Source organism: Rana temporaria, chromosome 2 (assembly GCF_905171775.1).
Source record: "Rana temporaria chromosome 2, aRanTem1.1, whole genome shotgun sequence".
Classification (NCBI taxonomy): Eukaryota; Metazoa; Chordata; class Amphibia; order Anura; family Ranidae; genus Rana; species Rana temporaria.
The window spans coordinates 470,454,002-470,476,458 of NC_053490.1; the positions used below are offsets into that span (position 1 = coordinate 470,454,002).

At 41.8% G+C, this 22,457-nt stretch overlaps 1 protein-coding gene across 2 annotated transcripts in view; it reads right to left on the bottom strand.

Annotated features, from left to right (window-relative positions):
- The window catches only part of EPHA6 (EPH receptor A6), a 1,141,406-nt gene that overhangs the window by 283,114 nt on the left and 835,835 nt on the right, over nt 1-22,457 (bottom strand). For both annotated transcript variants that reach the window (XM_040338721.1, XM_040338722.1), the window contains exon 7: nt 21,619-21,781. In XM_040338721.1, coding sequence (XP_040194655.1) covers nt 21,619-21,781 — 163 coding nt within the window. The remainder of the gene's footprint in view (nt 1-21,618; nt 21,782-22,457) is intronic.

Genomic DNA, 22,457 nt, shown 5'->3' on the forward strand with positions numbered 1-22,457 from the left:
CCTGTGCTTAGGAGTTACATCTTCGTGGCTCGGCCATTCAAATGGAGAAGGAAAACCAGGTGAAAATGGAATCCATGTCAGCGGTGAATGCACGCTGCTGGAGGAATCATTTTTTTATGAAAAATCTGCCATAATGTGCTAGTATGAGGCGTATACTAGCATATTATGATAGGAGACTGCAGAGGGACCAGTTTGTGTTGTTTACTACCGCTTTAAGGTGATAAAATATGGTGATTAGTGAATGTATTACATTTTTATTATTACAGTATTATTAAACAGGATTTATATAGCGCCAACAGTTTTTCGCCGCACTTACTACATATAAATATACTTTTTTTATTTATTTTTATTTTGCCTTGACATACACTTTATTCCAATTACAACCTATCCGTAGCCTGAAACAAGTTATAAGCTATATTTACAGTTATATCTTTAAAGTGGTTGTTAAGCCACTTTCACATCTTCACACCATCCCCTCTGTGTTCTAATCCTGTGTCTCTCTGTGTGAGTGATTTATATATATAAAAAAAGCCTGTGATACCTTATTCAACAGCTTTTCTCAGCGATCACATGCTCAGCTGGCTTTCTCCTCTCCCCATCTGACAGATGGGTGGGGCTGAGATTCCCCCCGCTGACATCACTCGGGAGGGGAGGATGAGAGAGAGAGACAGCCGAGGTATAGCAGTTTTCTTTTATAAATCACTCACACAGGGGGACACAGGATTACAACACAGAGGGAATAGTATGAAGATGTGAAAGTTATTTGAGCAGCAGGAGTTGCGGGGGCGGGCACTGGCACGAGCTGACAGGCAGGGAGGGGAGGGGGGAGAGCACAGGGGAGACAGATAGCAGGGCTGCGGATGATGAAGACACGTAAACTTACCACGGTGTCAGGGCTCAGCAGCCATGATACCGCATGTTCAGTTTACAAAGGGGAGGGTATAGCCAGGCAGGATCAGCCAGGTATTAGGCCCCGTACACACGTCCGAGGAACTCGACGGGCAAAACACATCGTTTTGCCCATCGAGTTCCTTGTGAAGCCGCCGAGGATCTCGGCGAGCCGAAATTTGCCATTGAACAACGAGGAAATAGAGAACATGTTCTCTATTTCCTCGCCGAGGTCCTCGTCGGCTTCCTCGGCCGAAAGTGTACACACGGCCGGGTTTCTCGGCAGAATTCAGCTCTGAACCGAGTTTCTGGCTGAATTCTGCCGAGAAACTCGGTCGTGTGTACGGGGCCTTACAGGTGGCCAAATGACACAGCACAAGCACTGTGCTGTATAAAATGCTTTAAAGGAACAGGATCTTTTTTTTTTCTTTTTGGGTTAACAAATGCTTTAAGTTTAGATGATATGGCACCTTTTGAAAAGGTTATATGGCACCTTTTGCAAAATCTGGAGCAGCTGTGCATGATAGCCAATCAGCTTCCAACCTCAGCTTGTTCAATTAAGCGTTGACAATAAAATCTGATTTCTATGTCAAGCTACACCAGATTTTGCATTGTCCAGTTTTAGTAAATCAACCCCAATGTTTTTATGTTATAATCACATTTGCAGCTGTTTACATTATGGTGATTTATGTGTTTTATTGTGATGCTTTACAGCTGAATTTTAGTCTGTATTGAAAGAACACCAATTAATGTTGTTATGTACACTTAAAATCATACATTAAAGTGGTTGTAAACGCTTTAACCTCCCTGGCGGTATTCCCAAGTCTGGCTCGGGGTGGAAATCCAGTACCATTAGCGGTATCCCCGAGCCAGGATTTGGGATTGCATCGCAGTATCCAGGCAGAGGTTACCGTATTTATCGGCGTATACCGCGCACTTTTTTGCCCTGAAAATCAGGGCAAAATCGTGGGTCCACGGTATACGCCGATACCCGCTTCCCCGCGCCGAGTTTTGAATATTGCACCGACATATACCGAGCGCAGTACACTCGGGTATAGTCGGGCAGTCTTGGCTCCTTCCGCGCTCACGTCCTGGACGTACAGGACGTCAGCGCGAGAGTTGCCGAGCATTGCCGACAATACACGAGTGTACTGCGCTCTGTATATGTCGGCGCAGTATTCAAACTCGGCGCGGGAAACGAGCGGGGAGGACGCGAGGACGCCGCAGAAGGACGCCGCACCCGACGAAGAGGACACCTGAAGCCGCAGACGGACGCCGGACCCGACGAAGAGGACACCCGAAGCCGCAGAAGGACCCCGGACCCGACGAAGAGGACACCCGAAGCCGCAGACGGACCCGACGAGGCCGCCGATTGACGCCGCGCAAGACACCAAAACTGTAAGTACAAAAAAAACTTTTTTTCCACAGGATTCTGGCAACTTTAGGGGTGCGCGGTATACGCGGGAGCGCGTTATACCGCGATAAATACGGTACTTACCTTGTCCCCTGGATCCTGCCATGTCTCCCGCTGTGTGAGCGAGCTGTGTCCTCCTTGCTTGATTTACAGTGCCCGGAGTGCCGCCGAGCTCCATTCCCTGCGACGTTACGACGCCCAGGGGGGGGGGGCGAAGATCGGCGCCAAATTCAAAAAAGTCAAAACACAATACACATACAGTATACTGTAATCTTACATATTACAGCGATAATAAATTAGAATCACTTGCAGAATTGAACGGTAGTGATTTTTGGGGAAATTCGTCATCAAACACTGAAAGTAATGACAGCGACAATTCTGCAACTGAGCAAATTTCTGTGTTTTTGATTTGATTACATTATTGAATAATTGTTATTATTATTATTATTATTATTATTATTATTATTATTATTATTATTTGTTATAATTATTTATAGTTATGTATTATATTATAATTTATGATTTTGTGTTTCAAACTTTATCATACCCGGGATGTCTACTAGACTCTTGTTTGGTCAGATTTAAGTGAGTTATTCCTAAGAATTAAAGGCCTACAATATAAAATGCCAAATTTTCCATGCAAAATAATTGTACCGCTTTCAGCACCTAAAATCGGAAAGAATCATACCGCTAGGGAGGTTAAGAAAGTACCTGAACCCATTAGAATGCCTGCCTCTGTCAACATGTACACAGCAGCACAGGCAGAGGGAAAGATAGCACTAGGAGCCAATCAGCCTATGCTGCAGGCACATGTGCTGACAGTAAGCAAGCTGACAGGAGGAGAGTGAGCAGAGTTTGTAATTTGTCAATGTGTTTCTTCTCCTATCCAATTAGCCTACTTTGGGTGGGAAGGTGACTCCACTCTAATCCCTACCTGTAAGTGGTGTCACCCTCCTACTTATGTGAAGATCAACTTTAAAGTGTCTACTTCTGCTGTCAGTCAAATCTTATGCTGAGGGAGCGGGGGACATTGGCCAAGCCATGCTATGTGTTTCTATGGATGCACACAGCCTGGCTTGAGAGTACTCCCGCATAGTTACACCCATAGGATATGAGCGGGGTACCCCGCCAGAGCTGAGAGCACCAGAGGGGTATTCCAGAAGAGGAGGTAAGAGACCAAATCTTTTTTATTTTAATAAAAAAATAAATTGAGGATTTACAATCACTTTATTAACAGCACTCTAAAAATAAAAAAATAAAACTGTTAAAATATAGCACTTGGAAGTGCAAAAAAAAAAAAAACCCTCTTCAAGTATATATGAAAGGAAGCTGATATTTCGCAGGGAAATGTTAAGTCAACCTTACACTGTAACCTGTTCTCAGTCCAGAAAAAAGATAGTGTCAGATTTTCTGCTAGAAAGTGGGTTACAGAAGATTATCCAATTATATGCTCAGCTAGAAATAGTAATAATCCGTGCTTACTTGATGCAATGCAGTAAGGCTGTTATTTATGAGACCACGGCTGAACACTTCTTTAGCCCCTACAGGGCTATTAAGCATTTGCATATATGTATTTTCTAGCAGAATATAACGTATAGGGGAAAAAATAATAATATATACATAGTGTGATTGATTTAGAATAACTCTGTGGTCATGCAGGGTCAGCCACTTCTGCATCTGCTTTGTAACTTTCTATTAATAATCACTTAAAAATGGAAATGGTTTCCATATCTGGCTGCCTCCAGTAATGATGCATTTGATTCTATTGTAAATTATCGAGGTGGCACAAATTGTGTTCTGGATAAAAAAATATAAAAAAAAATCCTTGAAGTAACCAGTTCACTCTGTTCATTTCTGCTGTAGTACTCCAATTTTAATGAGACCTATATTTTATATAGGCAGCGTGATATGCAACTCAGCAACCATTAACCGTAACAGATATTAATCCTTTAAATGCATATTTACTTTGAAGGGAAGATTCTATTGTAAGCGTAGACAATAAGCACTCTGAATTGGTTTCATTCAATCTCTTTCCCCTGTTAGAAAAATGACCGCTTTAAAACCCACTTCACGAACAGATATAAAATATGGAAAACAGAAACCATTGGGGAATTGTCATATTCACAACAATAGCTAAATATACTGTAAAATATACACATTTGGAAACATCTTACGAAAAAAAAAAAATAGCATTATGTCACTGTAATATTCGGGAACATACTTTACCTTTTTACAGACCCTGGATTTCATTTAAATTGGGCCGTAAAGGCGATATTTAAAGCTAAACCTCAGGAACACAGCTAAATACACAGATGGAATACATAAAAGCTGATTCACTACAACTGGCAAACAATCCAAATCCCCAGCAAGTGGCTGACGATTCAGATTTTACCACCCCCCTATCCTGTCACACTAAGGCCTCGTACACACGGCCGAGGAACTCGACGTGCCAAACACATCGAGTTCCTCGGCCAGTTCAGTCCTGGAGCCGCCGAGGACCTCGGCGGGCCGAGTTCTCCCATAGAACAACGAGGAAATAGAGAACATGTTCTCTATTTCCTCGCCGAGGTCCTCGTCGGCTTCCTCGGCCGAAAGTGTACACACGGCCGGGTTTCTCGGCAGAATTCAGCCAGAAACTCGGTCGGAAGCTGAATTCTGCCGAGGAAACTGGTCGTGTGTACGGGGCCTAAGGCCCTATTCACACGGACGGACCGTTCAGGTCCGCCTGTCAGTTTTGACGGCGGACCTGAACGGCCGCTCCATGCAGTTCTATGGAGCGTCGGATGTCAGCGGAGACATGTCCGCTGACATCCGACCCGATCCGATCCGCCAAAATTAGACGTATTCCGCGACAGAGTCCGCCTTGTGTGAATGGGGCCTACGGCAGTTTCCTAGGCTAGTGCTGGCCCTGTTAATGATTGTGAAGCTGCATTCATTTGTGTCTTTTATATCTGCCGAGAGTTTAGCTTTAGTGTTGCCCTACCCTCTGTGGCTAAGCGCCCTGCTACCCCATCAAAAGGTGTAAAAATAGTAGTCATGGAGGGGATTCCTTAGGCTGTGGCTGATAGGCCTCCCATGTTATGGTGCCTGTAAAGTTTCGGGTCCAGCACCAGTAGCATGACATCATCAATCTTTTACTAACTTTAACTGTCGAAAAGGGCGACATTCTGGCTAGCACTTCAAGGGGGCCTTCTTCTCACTGACCACCAATATAAAGTGATTTTTTCCCACTTGCAACTTTAAAAGGTTGAGTCTATTTTAGTTTTTTTCTCCCTGTAAATGATCTATGAACTACCCGAGTATGTCATTTCAAGTGTATTTCAGGGCAAAAAAAAAAAAAAGACATATGCCGTATATGTTTTGTCTGCATTACATGCATATTTCCCCATGTTTTATCCCTGCAAGTAAAGAAAAATACTTGTAGATTTGCCAGAAATGCTCTCAGCCCTTAAATCCTATTGTGGGCTGGCAAGACGCAGCATTTATTTGGATTAAATGGTGTAATCGCTGCCCAGTTTTCGCTTGCCAACTACTCTCCAATCTCCACAACTTAAAGGCTAACCATTTTGTAGTGCCAAGATAAAGATTTGGAGGGCTCTTTATTATGCTTGGAATAACACTGGAAGTGAGCACTGGATAAGGGGTGCTCTATTAGGGACATCATTAAAGAGGTTGTTAAACCTCTGAAACAAATTCATCCCCCCTAAAAGAAGACTGCAAGACAAAGGCATAATGAGCTAGTATGCATTGCATATTAGCTCATTATGAAATACCTACCTTAAAATGAAGCTGTTGCAGACATCTTTCCCAGGGCTTCTTCCGGGTTCACGGGCTCCAGCGCTGTGATTGGCCAGGGGCGCGATGACATGACTCCTGCGCATCTATGCGGAAGCTGCCATTAACGACACAGGCTCAGAAGGAACGGGCCTGCGTGGGCCGTGTCTTCAGAGCGCATGCACCAGTGATGTCACTGGCTGCATGCACTGGAAATATCTCCTAAACTGTACAGGTTTAGGAGATATTTTCAATGCCTATAGGTAAGCCTTATTATAGGCTTACCTATAGGTAAAAGTTTGCAGGGGAAGTTTACTTCCTCTTTAAAATTCTTACTTGGTCAATAGGTATTTTTGCACCCATTAAACAGATATAATAAAAATGTTTTCTTTTTTTTTTTTTTTTTTTTTTCTTTCTCTTTTCACGTCAGACTCTGCTCACATATAGCCGAGAGGCTAGCTCACGGTTCGCCCGCCCTTAGCATCTCTCTTGCGGCTTCCCATCATTCGTGGGTTTTTTTTTTTTTTTTTTTTTTTTTTTTTTTGTGTTTTTTTTTTTTTGATATTACGGATTTAACATTTTTAAACTGTTAGGTTGGTGTTTTCCCGCTTGACGAATCTAACTACATTAGCATATCGTTATTATTCCCCCCCTTTTCTTTTTTTTTTTTTTTTTCTTTTTTTTTCCCCCCTTTTCCTCCCCCCCTTTTCCTTCCCCCCCCCCCCGGATCTGTGTGCCATGCAATCTTCTTTGTGGTTTTTCATCTTTCTGCTTCTGTCGTTCCCTGGACGAACTTTTCTGTGGATTTGAACACTTTCCACTTTTCCCAAACCATCCTGTTTCTGTCCTCTTCTCCTAACTCTCTGCAGGCAAGATACTCCATCTCTTCTATATATTCCACCCTTTCTATCCACTCTTTAATTGATGGCCTCTTTGGGTGTAACCAATTTTTGGGGATCAGAGCCTTAGCTGCGTTTAACAACACTGGGACCAGAGTTGTTCCATATTGTTTTTTGGTTTTTTCAGTTCCGTGAAACAAACAGGTCAGCGGGCTACATATAATCGTCTCTCCTGTTATTTCTGCGATATATTTCAAGATTTCTTTCCAATATTCCTGCATTCTCGGGCAGTCCCACCATATATGTAGCGTTGTTCCTTTTTGTTTACAGTTTCTCCAACATAGCTCTGAATTTCTAGGGTGGATCTTATTCATTCTTGATGGGGTCATGTGCCATCGCACCATACATTTATAATTTGCTTCTATGGTGGTAATGTCCGCGGCATGGTTATATACTGCACCTATCATTTGTGTTTTATCAATTTTTTTACCAATGTCGCTTTCCCATTTTTCTAAAAAGGGCAATGCTTCCTGGGCCTCGAGTTCTGTTAGTATCCCGTATACCTTTGATATACCGTGTATCAGGGGCTTGTCCATGCTGCATATTTTTTCTATTGGATATAGTGTCTTGTCTTCCCTAATTGGTTGTGGTAGTGTGCTCACAAAATGTTTTAACTGCATATACTCCCATTCACTCATGCTTTGTTCCCCTTCCCCTATTTTTATCTCTTGTCTAAGTTTAATTTTTCCCCGTGTAACAATATCTTTTAATTTTTTCTCCCCTAAGTGTTTTCCAAAACGTGTTCCGTTACCTGGTGGAAAAAAATTTGTGCCTGCTAATGGGATTAATGGAGAGTTATACTCCCATTTTTCCCGTCTCAATATTGTGTCCCATATCCTAAATACGTTCCTTGTTATGTTGTGTGTGTTCGTGCTAAATTCCCTCATTTTCGGTGGTATCCATACATTTCTATTTAATAGTGTCCCACTTAATATTTCTTCCATACGTACCCATTTTTTTTGTGTATGTGCGTTTGTCCATTCTACCATCCTAGCTACGTTTACAGCAAAATAATATCTTTTTATATCGGGGAGCCCCAACCCCCCTCCTTTTTTTTTCAAGCTCAACAATGAATAGCTTAATCTAGCCTTTTTACCTGCCCATAAATATTTCAAAATTACTGTTTTAATTACTTTAAAGAAGCTTTGCGGTATTTTTATTGGGAGCATTTGAAGTTTGTATGTTATCTTTGGTAAAATCATCATTTTAAACGCATTAATCTTGCCTATCCAGGAGATATGTTTTTTTGCTAGGTTTTTCAGGTCATGGTTAATGTCATTGATTAAGGGGACAAAGTTGGCCGAGTAGAGTTTTTCAACTTTAGATGTAATTTTTATACCCAAGTACGTTATAGCTTCTTTTTCCCATGTAAATGGATACTCTTTCTGTAGTTCTTCTGCTTCTTTTTTTTCTATCCCCAGATTCAAGATTACCGTTTTTATCGGGTTTATTTTAAAATTTGAAAGTTCTCCATATCTTTTTATTTCCTTTATAACATTAGGGAGAGATACTCTAGGTTTGGTCAGATATAGAAGTATGTCATCCGCATACGCCGCCACCTTGTGTTCTTCATCTCCCACTCTCACCCCTCCTATCCCCATGTTTTCCCGGATTTTTGCTAACAACGGTTCCAAAGCTATTACATATAGGAGAGGTGAGAGCGGGCACCCCTGTCTGGTTCCGTTTTCCATGTTGAACACAGATGACACACTCCCATTGACCTTCACCCTTGCCGTCGGGTAGCTGTACAGGTTCTTTACCCATTTCATGAACCTTGGGCCCATGCCTATTTTTTGTAAAGTTTCCATCATAAACCCCCAGTCGACTCTGTCAAATGCTTTTTCGGCATCTAAGGACATGAGTACGACTGGGGGTTTCTTTTTTGGGTCTTGTTGTAACAGTAACAGGGTCCTTATACTATTGTCTCTTCCTTCTCTGCCTGCTACAAAGCCCGCCTGATCTGAGTTTATTAATTGCGGCATTAAACCTTTTATCCTGGTTGCTAATATTTTCGCGTATACTTTCAGGTCTGCGTTTAACAGTGCTATTGGACGATAGGAGGAACACAACGTTCCATCTTTTCCCGTTTTAGGGATAATAGAAATATTTGCCAAAAGAGATTCTTTTCTTATTTCTTCTTCCTCTCCTATTTTGTTAAAATAGTTACATATCTCTGGAACCAGGAGTTCGCTAAATGTTTTATAATATTTGATCGGCAAGCCGTCGGGGCCTGGACTTTTCCCGCTCGGGGTTTCCCTGAAGGCTCTATGTACCTCTTCTTGAGTTATTGGGGCCTCTAGGGATTCAATGTCATTTTGAGAAATTTGAGGTAATTTCGCTTCTTCTAAGTATTCCCTGATTTTTCTTTTTCTCATCTTTTCTTGCTCTTGTGTTTCCTTAGTTCTTATTGAATATAGTGAGCTATAAAAAGTCCGAAAGGATTCCGCTATTTCAGACGTCTTATATTTCATAAGGCCGTCTTGATTCTTTATTTTTTCGATGTAGTTTTTTTTTTTTTTTTTCCTGGATATTTTGGCTAAATGTTTCCCTGGTTTGTTCCCCCATTTATATCTCTCCTTTCTAACATTTTTGAATATGTCTCTTGTTTCAACCTTCATCAGATCTCTAAGCTGGGTCCTCTTTACAATAATTTCATGATATATGTTTTCAATGGTACATTCCAAAATGAGCAAATAAGAGAAGTTCATTAATAGGGTTTACATACACTTTAAGGCAGACTTGCAAGAGGACTGATAGGTACACAGGAGGCCGGCTGTGCCAATGCATTTAATTTACTCCAGGTAACTGTGTGCATCCTTCGTTTGACTGGCTAAGGCCTTGTTCACATGAGTGTATTTTAGAATATGCAATGCAAGGATTGTATTTGCCTGAATGGGAAGGCAAGGGTGTTCTGTGCATCTCTCTTGCGGTAGTCCCATTAATTTCAGGCAGTGTGCCTTCAGGCCTGTGCACCGGCACAGCTGTCAAATTGGGAGCAACGACTGTGTTCGTGCACTCGCTGTGACCCAACTGAAATGAATGGGATTGCCTGCATATGGAAGCATGGAAAACCTGCACATCCAAATGTGGGCAAGCATGGCCCTCGCATGGTTTTACACTATAGTATGATGGTGGGAACAAGGCCTAATACAGCTTGTCAATTACCTATTACTGGATAAAGAAATGTACAATTTAGCACACAGAGGGATTTTGTTAAATGCTTGTCTGCCTGCAAGTTGCTTAAAGGGAACTTTTAAATAATTCTACATGATAACATTCCTTGTTACAAAATAATTATAATTATAATTTTTTTTTAAATAATAGTGCCTAATTTAAAGCGACACTGTCACTTTGCCTGCATGGGTCAAATTGCCAGTGGAGTTGATTTACTAAAGGCAAATAGGCTGTTCACTTTGCAAGGGAATGTTCTCCAGGGCTTAGTGGATGAGGTGAAGCTCTGCTAAGTTCCTTAATGTAATCAAGTTGAAATTTCACCACATTCACTAACGTCTGGGGAAAATTCTCCTGCAGAGTGAAATTTCACTTATAAAGTGAACAGCCTAATTTCTTTCAGTACATCATCCCCTGGTGTCTCTGCAAAGGCTTTTCCCTCTCTACCATCCTATACTCACATTATCAGTGCTCTCTTGCCACTCTTTACGTTAATCACTATGATCTTTTTATTCTTACTAATTAAAAGCTTTTTTAGTAGAACGTTTAAAACTTAAATTAGATGGGCCGACATTCAATGATCATGGTTCAAAATTGATGACAAATCATCTGTTACATTTGCACAGGGGGCGTGGCCTAGACGGGCATGACCCTATTCCTGCATTTCCTTCCTTGACCCTATTCCTGCATTTCCCCCGCACTGACACTCGGTCCAAAGTCTCAGTCTTACATCTCCGGAGGGAGAATCAGCATTCGTCGGAGCCCCGAATGACTCGCAAAAGCGAGAAAGGGGCTGCAGCTGCGGCGGCTATGGACACCCAAATGGCCGGGTCTCCTCTCAGTCCCAGAGAACGGTGTGTGGAGCAGACAAACAGCATGAGTCGGGCGGTAAGTCTACCAAAGCCCAGAAACAGCAGGGGAAGGAGCAGCCCAGAGACATGCTGTACTATGCCCAAAAGCTACAAGGTCCTAGCTGCTCTCTTCCCCCACCACCGCAGACACAGGCTCATGGGACCCAGGAGCAAAATGGCGCCTGTGCTCTGGATGACACAATGCCATTAGAGAATTCCTGTGACCATATACCCGATGTATTCGATTGTGCTGCAAGATGGCACACCACAGCCTACATTGAGTGAAATCCTGCGTGCTGTGCAGCGATGCACAACCTCTGTGACGGCCTCTGTTGATGGCTTAAAGATGCAGTTTGGGGAGCTCACAGACAGTATCTCTTTTGAGACATGACCTCCAGAAAATTAGAGAGAGGACCACGGCTGTAGAGGGAAAGATCAGTGAGGTGGAGGATGAGCTAACACCCCTCACTAGAGATACCAGATCTGCACTACAACAATCAGCACAGGCGAACGCAAAAACCAATGACATTGAGAACCGCCTAAGGAGAAACAATGTCCGCATCGTGGGGCTCCCTGAGAGGGTGGAAGGTAGGGACCCCACAGCCTTTACAGAAACAAGGCTCCAGGAAATGTTCAGCAAGGAGGCGTTTACCACGCTGTTCGCGGTGGAAAGGGCACACCGCATGCCACCTAGACCCCTTCCCCCAGGCAATCCACCCAGATCCATGCTGGCCAGGCTTTTAAACTACAAAGACAAAGAGATCATACTTAGACTGGCCAGGGAAAAGGGAGCAGTGCATTATAATGGAGCAAAGATATCATTCTACCCGGATTTCTCGGCTGAGATGCAACGCAGGAGAGCCAAATTTGCCAAGGTGAAGAAGCGCCTGCAGAGAATTTAAGTTACCTATGCCATGCTATACCCAGCCAAGCTGCAGGTCACAGTTAGAGGTCAAGCTACCTTTTTTCAATCCGCCGCAGAGGCAGCCGAGTGGCTAGATCGCAATGAGCAAGACCTAAGAGGACGCCAAGATGCGGACATGGGAGACTAAGGCCCTGAACTCCATCCCTCAAGGTCGGTATGTTACCTGCAGACAAGTTAAGTCTATCATTTACAGAGTGGGACTTTACAATTTTTTACATTGTTAGCGCTGGATAAGAGCTTTGGAAGTTTAAGTTTGCCTACACTGGAATCTGAGCTGCAGTGGCTGATCTATACCCACTATGACTCCTATAACTATACCGAGTCCCAGTTGAGGGGACATGTTCTTTAGTTCCCTGGTTGGCACAGGTTCCCTGACAGGCTTACTCACTGGGGTTGGCTGGAGGTGGCTTTCCCCCTCCCTGGACGGGTCCGCTACATGTTCCCGAAGAGTCTGTTTAGGACTGTTTGTATTTTTCCTGTTGCTCACAATGCTGCACCACTTGTTGTACTTCTCCTCTCTGTTCCCCTACCGACAACTTTTGTGGTTGTACCCACTCGTTACAGCCCAACTTTTGACCGAATCTTACGCCCAGGTCAGAAGGACTGCCCCAGCCCTCTGGCACAGGAGTCTGATGCTGTGGCCTTTAGCCCCCGGCTGTGAAACTTTTTTCTACCCACCATGGCCACCACCCCGATTATGACTTGGAACATTTGCGGTGTCCATGATCTGCTGAAACGTACCATGCTCTTGCTTGAAAAAGTTCCATCCTGCCATTGTGGGATTCTAGGAGACCCACCTAATGAAGGACACCGTTGGTTTCCTGGGGTTTTTCTGGGTGGGCAAGGCCTACCACTCCACTCACACCTCATATTCTCCGGGGGTGAGTGTACTGGTGCACAAATCCTTGGCCTACCAGGAAATAGACGTAGCTGTGGACTCTTTGGGAGATATGTTTTTCTGTATTGCAAAGTATTTACTGTGATGATGATCTTTGCCTTTGTGTATATACCCCCCCCCCTTTTCTAGGGAGGTTTTACAGCTTCTCCTGTCCTACCTGGTTGATAAACCTGACGTTCCCATTATGATCATGGGGACTTTCAATGGCTGTCTGGATCCCAGAATGGATAGACATCCGCCTGCCCAACCACCACTGGGAGGCAGAGGCACTGTTTTGAGCCGACTACTGGTGGAGGTGGGTTGGATTGATGTGTGGAGGGCTAGATACCCGACAACCAAGCATGGCTCACTATCCCGCATAGACCCTGGCGTGGGGTCCCCGCAGGTTCTACATATGGTCCCCAGGGAGGAATACTTTCCTAGGGGGGTGTCTGACCATTCCCAATTGGTTACCTATCTTGTCACCCGCCCGGCCTCTTACCTGCCCAGGGCCCCATGGAAAAGAAATGCCTTCTGGCTAAAGCGTTTTACCTCACATGAACGTATACATTTTCACAAAGTCTGCTGCCTCAGTTTTTATGATGGCAATTTACATATACTCTGGAATGTTATGAAGAGTGATCAGATGAATTGAATTAATTTCAAAGTCCCTCTTTGAAATGAAAATTAACTTAATCCCATAAAAAACATTTACACTGCATTTGTGAAAAAGGCTTCAGAGCGCCAAAGAAAGTCCAGCAAGCTCCAGGACCATCTCCTATAGTTGGTTCAGCTGCGGGATCGGGGCACACCAGTGCAGAGCTTGCTCAGGAATGGCAGCAGACAGGTGTGATTGCATCTGCACACACAGTGAGGTGAAGACTTTTGAAGAATGGCTTGGTGTCAAGAAGGACAGCAAGAAGCCACTTCTCTCCATTAAAAACATCAGGGAGAGGTTGATATTCTGCAAAAGGTACAGGGATTGGACTGCTGAGGGCTGGGGTAAAGTAATTTTCTCTGATTAATCCCCTTTCTGATTGTTTCGGGCATCCAGAAGAAGCCTTGTCCGGAGAAGAAAAGGTGAGCGCTACCATCAGTCCTGTGTCAAGCCAACAGTAAAGCATCCTGAGACCATTCATGTGTGGGGTTGCTTCTCAGCCAAGGAAGTGGGCTCACTCACAATTTTGCCTAAGAACACAGCCATGAGTAAAGAATGGTACAAAAACATCCTCCGACAGCAACTTCTCTGAACCATCAAAAAACTGTTTGGTGAAGAACAATGCCTTTTCCAGCATGATGGACCACCTTGCCAAAAGACAAAAGTGAATCAGTGATAACTAAGCAGGGCCCGCCCGTCTATTAAGGGCACATGGACGCCACCCCCTATCCATGCCACCACCCTCCTATTCATGCATATGGCCCCTTGCAGGATGCCAGGCTCATTAATTACAGTTGCAGGGGTGTTTTTTTGAAGCACCTGGTTAGAGCCAGAGGCTCTAATAGGCTTTAAAATAAGGTGGTCTCCTGACGCAGAGCATTGCTTCCAGAGCCCATCTAGGTGTGTTGCATAAGCTAATGAATATTCCTCATCCCAGCCAATCAGGAAGCAGGTCTGAGACCCCGACAACCGATTAGCTGAAAGGACAGATGATCAGCCAATGCCTGCCGTTGTCTGATGCGTGATGCCCACCGATGCCTGATGTCAGATGCCCACCGCTACCCGATGCCCACCACCTAGATGGGGTAAGTGCCAGAGGACTGACCGGCAGACAGCCAGTGGGGGTGGTGGTTGTTGTTTGCCACCCCCCAAAAAAAACACCAGTCACCACTGTAACTAAGTGGCTTGGGGAACAAAACATCAATATTTGGGTCCATGGCCAGGAAACTCCCCAGACCTTAATCCGATTGACAATTTGGGGTCAATCCTCAGGAGGCAGGTGAACAAAAAAAAACACAAATTCTGACAAACTCAAAGCATTGATTATGCAAGAATGGGCTGCCATCAGTCAGGATGTGGCCCAGAAGTTGATTGACAGCATGCCAGGGTGAATTGCAGAGGTCTTAAAAAAGAAAGATCAACACTGTAAATATATGCTGAATCTATAAAATTCAATTATAATGGTAGAAACCATGTGATCCATAGTTTCCAAGAGGGTGAAAGACTTCTGTTTGATCTGAAAATTATTTCTCTTGAACCTGCCATGGACACTACTCCACCTCCAGTTCAATCTACCAAGAGAAACACTCCTACTAGTCCGACTCAGAATCCATGGAACAAGGTCAAATACAGGAAAATTGGAGGTGACCAAGTCCCCTGAATATTGAATAGACTTACCCAGGACGTTTCTCTTATTCTTTGATTCAGATGAATTTTTTAACGGATGCTTTTTGAAAAAAAAAAAAAAGAGGGGAAAAAAAAAAAAGAGATTCCGGGTTTGAATACCTGGTTGAATGCAGTTTTTCTTTAGATTTTTCTCCTCTTTTTTTCTGGTCATCATCTGATTCAAAATGCCTTTTTTCTTGAAAATTGTTTTTAGATGTAATCTTTTAATTTGTCGACAACTGACGACGGTGAGGTATTAAACCTCAACTTATCTCTTGTGTCGACACTTTGTCGACCCAATGGGTAAGAATATAGTCCTTTTATGGGACTATGCTAAAATTTCTTGTTTGAATGAGGGAAGGAGAATCAATCTCTTCCCTCATTCTTGGTTACGAATTGAACTTGCACGATCTGATAGTTTGTTGTGCACTATGTTTTTTTATTTTTCTTTTTTTATCTCTTCTTTATATTTCTTTTTCTTTCTTCCTCAAATTCTCCTCTTCTCTTCAGCCTGCCTGCCGATGCTCATATTTACGGAACTACTGGTAATATCTATATGGTTCTGCCTGTCCGTCGATGATGATGAGACTTATGGCTGGATCGAATGATGTATCTAAACCCCTTAGTGTTGTTACTCACAACACTCAGGGGTTGAATTCTCCTACTAAGAGGCGCACAGCCTTTCAAGTATACAAGTCTCTCCGTGTAGATGTGGTTTTCCTTCAAGAAACCCACTTTCCTAAACGATATAACCCCTCCTTTTTGCATGCCCACTTTCCGTTATTTTATCTTGCTAAAGCAGAAAACAAAACTAAGGGTGTGGCCATTCTGTTTTCTAGGTATTGTAATTTTAACCTGATTAAAGAATTTGGAGATCCGGAAGGTAGGTTTCTTTTGATACAGGGTACCCTTGATGGAAGACTGTACACATTTATTTCTTATTATGCTCCTAACAGAGGTCAGAAAAAGTTTTTTTCACAGATGCTTGATACCCTTCGTCCATATATGGAGGGGATCGTTCTTATGGGTGGGGACTCTAACCTAGCTTTCGATGCAGGATTGGATAAATCCAAACCTTCTATTAATGGAATCATCAGACCAACTAAAATTAGTTTGCAAGTAGCACGCATTCTACATCAGTCTAGATTGACTGACATTTGGAGGGAGTTGAACCCCAAAACTAAAGATTATACTCACTATTCTAACCCTCACCATTCATATTCTCGTATAGATCATATATTAATCTCTAACCATCACATCCCAGCTGCCATTGAGTCTCATATAGTTGATGTTCCATGGTCAGATCACTCGATGGTTCATTTGTCACTGAGGAGAGAGGACACTTCTCCTAAAATATCTCATTGGACACTTAATAGGTCTATTTTGAAGGATCCTATCTTAATGAAGGATATTGAGCGATCTCTTTTAGAATATTTTGAGCATAATGATACAGATGATGTATCCCCTGAAACTTTGTGGGCTGCCCACAAGGCCTTTATCAGGGGCAAAATAATACAAGTGGCCGCTAACCTCAAGAAACAAAGGAACCTGGACATAAGGAGACTGGAAAACAACTATTTAGAACTCCGTAAAAAACATAAATCTGATCCTCTTAACTTTCCAATTCAGGCACTTGATGCAGCTAGATCTGCCTTGAATTTGGTACTTACAACTAAAGCAGGGGAAGACTTGAAATGGACTGGTGCTAATTTCTATAAATTTAAAGATAAAATAGGCCCAATGCTAGCTCATAAATTGTCACCTAGATTTCAATCACGGACTCTCCCTAAAATAAGAATGAGTGATGGTTCTTTCACCCTGAATCCTAGGAAGATAATGGAGGCCTTTCAGGACTTCTTTTCTAAGCTTTATGCATCCGCTGCTGATTTTTCTTCAGTGGGAATGGATGATTTTCTGGACAATCTGAAACTTCCTCGATTGACTGAAATTCATAGAGAAGTAATGGAGTCTCCCATATCCGCTGAAGAAATATCGTTAGTGATTAAAAATCTAAAATTAGATAAAGCCCCGGGCCCTGATGGGTTTTCAAGTGCATATTATAAATCATATTCGAGCATTTTGACACCCTACATGGTTAGATTTTTCAACCACATGACCGGTGGAGTTCCCATAGACAGGCAACTTAATTTGGCTTATATTTCGGTTATCCCTAAGCCAGAAAAAGACCATAGCCTGGTGGAAAACTATAGACCTATATCTCTCATTAATAACGATCTTAAGATACTCACTAAGATAATGGCCAATAGAATGTCCTCTTTCATTGGCCAGTATGTTAGTAAAGATCAAGTAGGCTTCATCGCTGGAAGGCAAGGTCCTGATCAGGTTAGGAGGGCTGTGGATCTGATCTCTATTTTGAACTCGGGTTGGACTGGTGATACTAATCAAAGGGGAATGCTTCTTTCTATAGATCTTCAGAAAGCATTTGACTCAGTATCATGGCCATTCATGTTCGAAGTGATGAAACGTTGGGGGTTTGGCACGAAATTTCTTGGAGTCTTATCTGCACTTTACTCTCACCCTAAAGCTAATATACGCTTTCAGGGTATTTTTTCGGAACCTATTGAGATTCATAGGGGTACTAGGCAGGGTTGTCCTCTGTCTCCCCTGGTGTTTGCAATAGTTATGGAATCCCTGGCCATAGCTATTCGTGAAAACACAAACATCAGGGGAGTTAGATGTGCCAAAAAGGAGCATAAATGTGCCTTATTTGCAGATGACCTTTTATTGTTTTTAACTGATCCAGACACATCCATACCAGAAATATATTCTCTTTTAGACAAATTCTCTATGGTTTCAGGTCTAACTGTGAATGTGGCCAAGTCTAGGGCCCTCAATGTTTCTCTCTCTGAATCCACGGTTTCTTTACTGAAGAAAGATTATGGATTCAAATGGGACACCTCTTATATCAAATACCTGGGTATCTATTTGACCCCCAACATCCAAAATTTGTATTTGGCCAATTATCCCCCTATGTATAGAAAACTTGAGAAAGATTTGAAAGATTGGGGTACTCAGAATATAGGTTGGATTGGTAGAATTAACTCGGTAAAGATGACTCTTCTCCCTAGGCTTTTGTATCTTTTTAGATCATTACCCATACCGATAATTAAAAGTCATCTAAAATCTTTTCAAGGAAAGATTACCAAGTTTATTTGGAACAACAAGGGTCCACGCCTTCCATCTCGCACTCTCTATAACTTACCTGAACAGGGTGGTCTGGGGGTACCCAACTTATTATGGTATTATCAATCAGCGAGATTGGCACAATTATCGGAAACCTTTCTTAAACATGAACGCCCTGACTGGTTAGATATAGAAGAGCAGGCGACCCCGAATCTAACGATAGAGGAGTTGATGTGGAGTCCTACCAAGAATAGGCCTTCTATATTATCTCCGACTCTTTCTCAAACCTTAGTTTTATGGGATTCACTTAAAAACAATCCCTCTCTAATTTCTAAAGGCAGGCCTTTATCAAGCGTTTTTCTAGACCCACTCTTTGTTACTAAAATTGATATAGATTCTTTCAAATGGTGGCATGATAAAGGGTTGTATCGTATAGGTCGTTTTTTTTCACGCTCAGGTCCACTTCCTGAACAACACTTCATAGCCAAGCTAGATCTTCCTGTCTCAGAAAAACTAAGATTTTCCCAACTACATGATTATGCACAAAGCCTATGGGATAGTGTCTCGATCTCTGGATTATTGACACCTTATGAAAGTAATTGTGATCAGGGTTTGATCAGGAAGGGAAATATTTCAATCATATATCGATCTCTTGCTAATAATTGTACCAAATTACCTCATATGTTGGCCTGGGAAAAGGAACTTAATAACACTTGGGATTTATCTGACTGGTGTAATAACTATACTAGATCCATTAAAGGATATGTGAATATATCCCTTGTAGAGGCTAATGTAAAAATTTATACTAGGTGGTATTTAGTTCCTGTTAAACTGGCTTCCATGTATCCGTCAACCTCGCCCCTATGCTTTAGAGGTTGTCAGGGACTGGGGTCTATGGTACATATATGGTGGGAATGTCCCAAAATACGGGGATACTGGAATAAGGTGTTTAACATAATAAGACGAGTCACAGGATGTAACTTACATCAATCCCCCACTATTGCTTTACTTAACGGAATGTTACCCCAGACCTCCAAGGTTACTAGAAAACTCATCCAATACATTCTGACGGGTGCCAGGATCACAATCGCAGCTGCGTGGAAAAAAACTACTGTCTCCATCAGGTATATGAAACAAAAGGTTACATGGATCATGGAACAAGAAAAGAGGGTTTGTTCCATGTTGGATATGTCTACTCTTTTCCATGAAATATGGGAGCCTTGGATGAAATTTATGGGAATATCTTTTACCCCGTGAAGGCTGTGAAGACATTTATATCCTAAAGATGATGGTGTTCATTGGCAGGCAGGCTGCCATATCTTTTTCTTTTTCTCTTTTCTCTTCCTTTCTTTGATTTTTCTGTGATTATTTCTCGTTGTCTTATCTATGAGGATAGAATCCTCACTATTTCTCAGTCTCAGGGTGTTATGTTTAGGAAAGAAAAAAAAAAAATATATTATAAACATTTGTATTTACCTATGTTTAGGTTTTTAAAGGATTACACCAAACTTTTGGGGATATTAGGTTTGAGGAGGGTTTAGAGAATATATGATTATAGAAACCGGTGGGTTTTAATAAAAACTATTAGAGGGAGGGAGGGGGGATTGAAGGGGTTGCTTGATCTCTTGGACACAGGCAGTTCCCGTTGGGGGTGTCGGAGAGGTTATTGTTCTCCAGAAATCCTATCCTTTATTTGTTCCGTGAACTTAGGTCTAGTACACACATGGGGATTTTTTTTTTCTTATATATAATTTATTGTGTGGTAACGATAGCCCTAAGGGATCATATAGCATATTAAATTGTTATTTTATTTAATTATAAATTATTAGTTACACCTAATTTTTCTCCTTTGCTTATATGAACTGTCTTAATCTCACCGTATGGTGAAGGACATGAGAAATGGATAGATGTGATGGACAGTTACTATGACAGGAATGTCTAATATGTGGAGTAATGTACTTGCTTTACTGTTTTCTGTATATTATTGATTTGTATACTGCTGATATAATACAAATGTATGTACTTTTATTGAAAATAAACTTAAAATTGAATGGAAAAAAAAAACACTGTAAATATTGACTCTTTGTATAAACTTAATGGAATTGTCAATAAAAGCCTTTGACACTTATGGAATGCTTACAATTATATTTCAGTATACCAAAGTAACATCTGACAAAAAGATCTTAAAAACACTGCAGCAGAATTTGTGAAAATGTATATATGTGTCATTCTCTGAACTTTTGGCCACGGCTGTATATAGCGGAGGTTCACACAAAAAGTGAACCTCCGCTTTTTGGATCCCCCCCCTCCGCTGTCACATTTGGTACCTTTCATGGGGGAGGGGGGTGCAGATACCTGTCTGAGACAGATATTTGCACCACTTTCGGGTTCGGATCCACGCAGGGAATCCAGCCTGTGACGTCACCCCCCCCCCGCTATCTTCTGGGAAACACTGTTCCCAGGAGAGAGCGGGAACCAGTGATGGTGCGCCACGATACTCGCGCATGCGCAGTAGGGAATCGTGCAGTGAAGCCGCAAGGCTTCACTTCCTGATTCCCTCACCAAGGATGGCGGCGGAAGCAGCCAAGAAACGAGTGATTGCTCAGCCTCGGCTGCTGACATTGCGGGTGCGCTGGACAGGTAAGTGTCCATTTTTTAAAAGTCAGCAGCTGCCGTATTTGTAGCTGCTGGCTTTTAAAAAAAAAATCATCCGAACCTCGGCTTTAAGTCATATTCATAACATATGAGTATTGATTTATGCGATTATGCGATTCAAACTAGTTCCTGACATGTTTCCTGGATCTATATCCACTTCTTCAGAGGAACATAACATATCTTATCATAAAGTTAGTTAGTTACGGAACAGAATGAAATTGGTCTGTTTCGTGATTATTAAAGCAATATTAGTGAAAAATAAATACAAAAATATGGTTTATTGACAAAGCACTCCCTTATAAATCAGAATTTATTCCTCATCAGAAGTCTCAGCCCTCCCACAATATGAAGAGACATTAGAGATTACAGAACGTTCAGCTTGGTGATATTTGTAATCATACTTGCTCACAATCTCTATTTTCCGAACTCAAGTCAAAAGTCTTATGAGAGATCGGTATTTGTCAAAAACAAGAGCGTGGATTGGTGTGTCAGTTATAAATTAGATTCTTGAAAAAAAAAAAATGAATAACTATTATTGTCTATATACTCATGGATATTTTGAATAAAGTTGTACTGTGTAAAAAAATAAAATAAAAGATGACACATTTGCATTTTTAATAAGTGTAGAGTCACATAAAAGGCAGCATGTTCAAATCTGATATTTCAAATACAACACACTCGGGTTAATTAAACTCACTTTCATCTCCAGTTTCAAATTCAAACTTATGACTGTAGCCGCTGTATCCTGCAGCGGTTCTGACTCGAATGTGAAATATATACTTGGTGGATGGCTTCAGGCCTGTGATTATAACGCTGGGCGCCTTGGATCTAGTGGAGGAATAGCTGAGCTGTTCATGTTCCTGGAGAAAGAAAAAAAAGAAAAAGGAAAAAGAAAAACAGATATAATTAAAACTAATAATAATCTTTTCATAATCCTTTTTTTTTATTTGTAATTCATTCAGTCACCCGACTTGAACCTTTGGTGAAAAGCACAATGCGCTTTTGTAACTGAAGCTGATATTTTCTCGATTTGTTATTATTTTTGGATTTGAAAGCTGAGACTTTGATTTACTGCATGAAACGACAAGTGCTATAGCGACAGTAAGCTTATCTTTGTGATATACTCAGTGCTAGGCTTACAATAAAAGCTCGCCTCATAGTTTCAAACAAAATTAAATATAACATTGGCTTTGTCACTGGGGTGCACACCAACAACAATGAGTCAGGCTTAAGAAGAACCGTATTTTCATGGGTTCTATACTAATAATTCTATGCCAAAGAATGAATTGAAAACAGACCTAGAGTTCTTTATCTCCTTCTTTTTGACTAAAGTTCAAAAATATAAAAGCAATAGGATAAACACTGGGACATATGTTTGATGCAGGACATGAAACTCAAAGAAAACTGATCAAAAATTGTGTAAAAGGATATATAAGCTCCAAAATGGAACATCTTTTATTTTCCCCTTTGGTCTGTTAAAGCATTTCTAAACTCAAAAAAATAATATATTGCAAAGTACCAATCCTTAATCCAAGT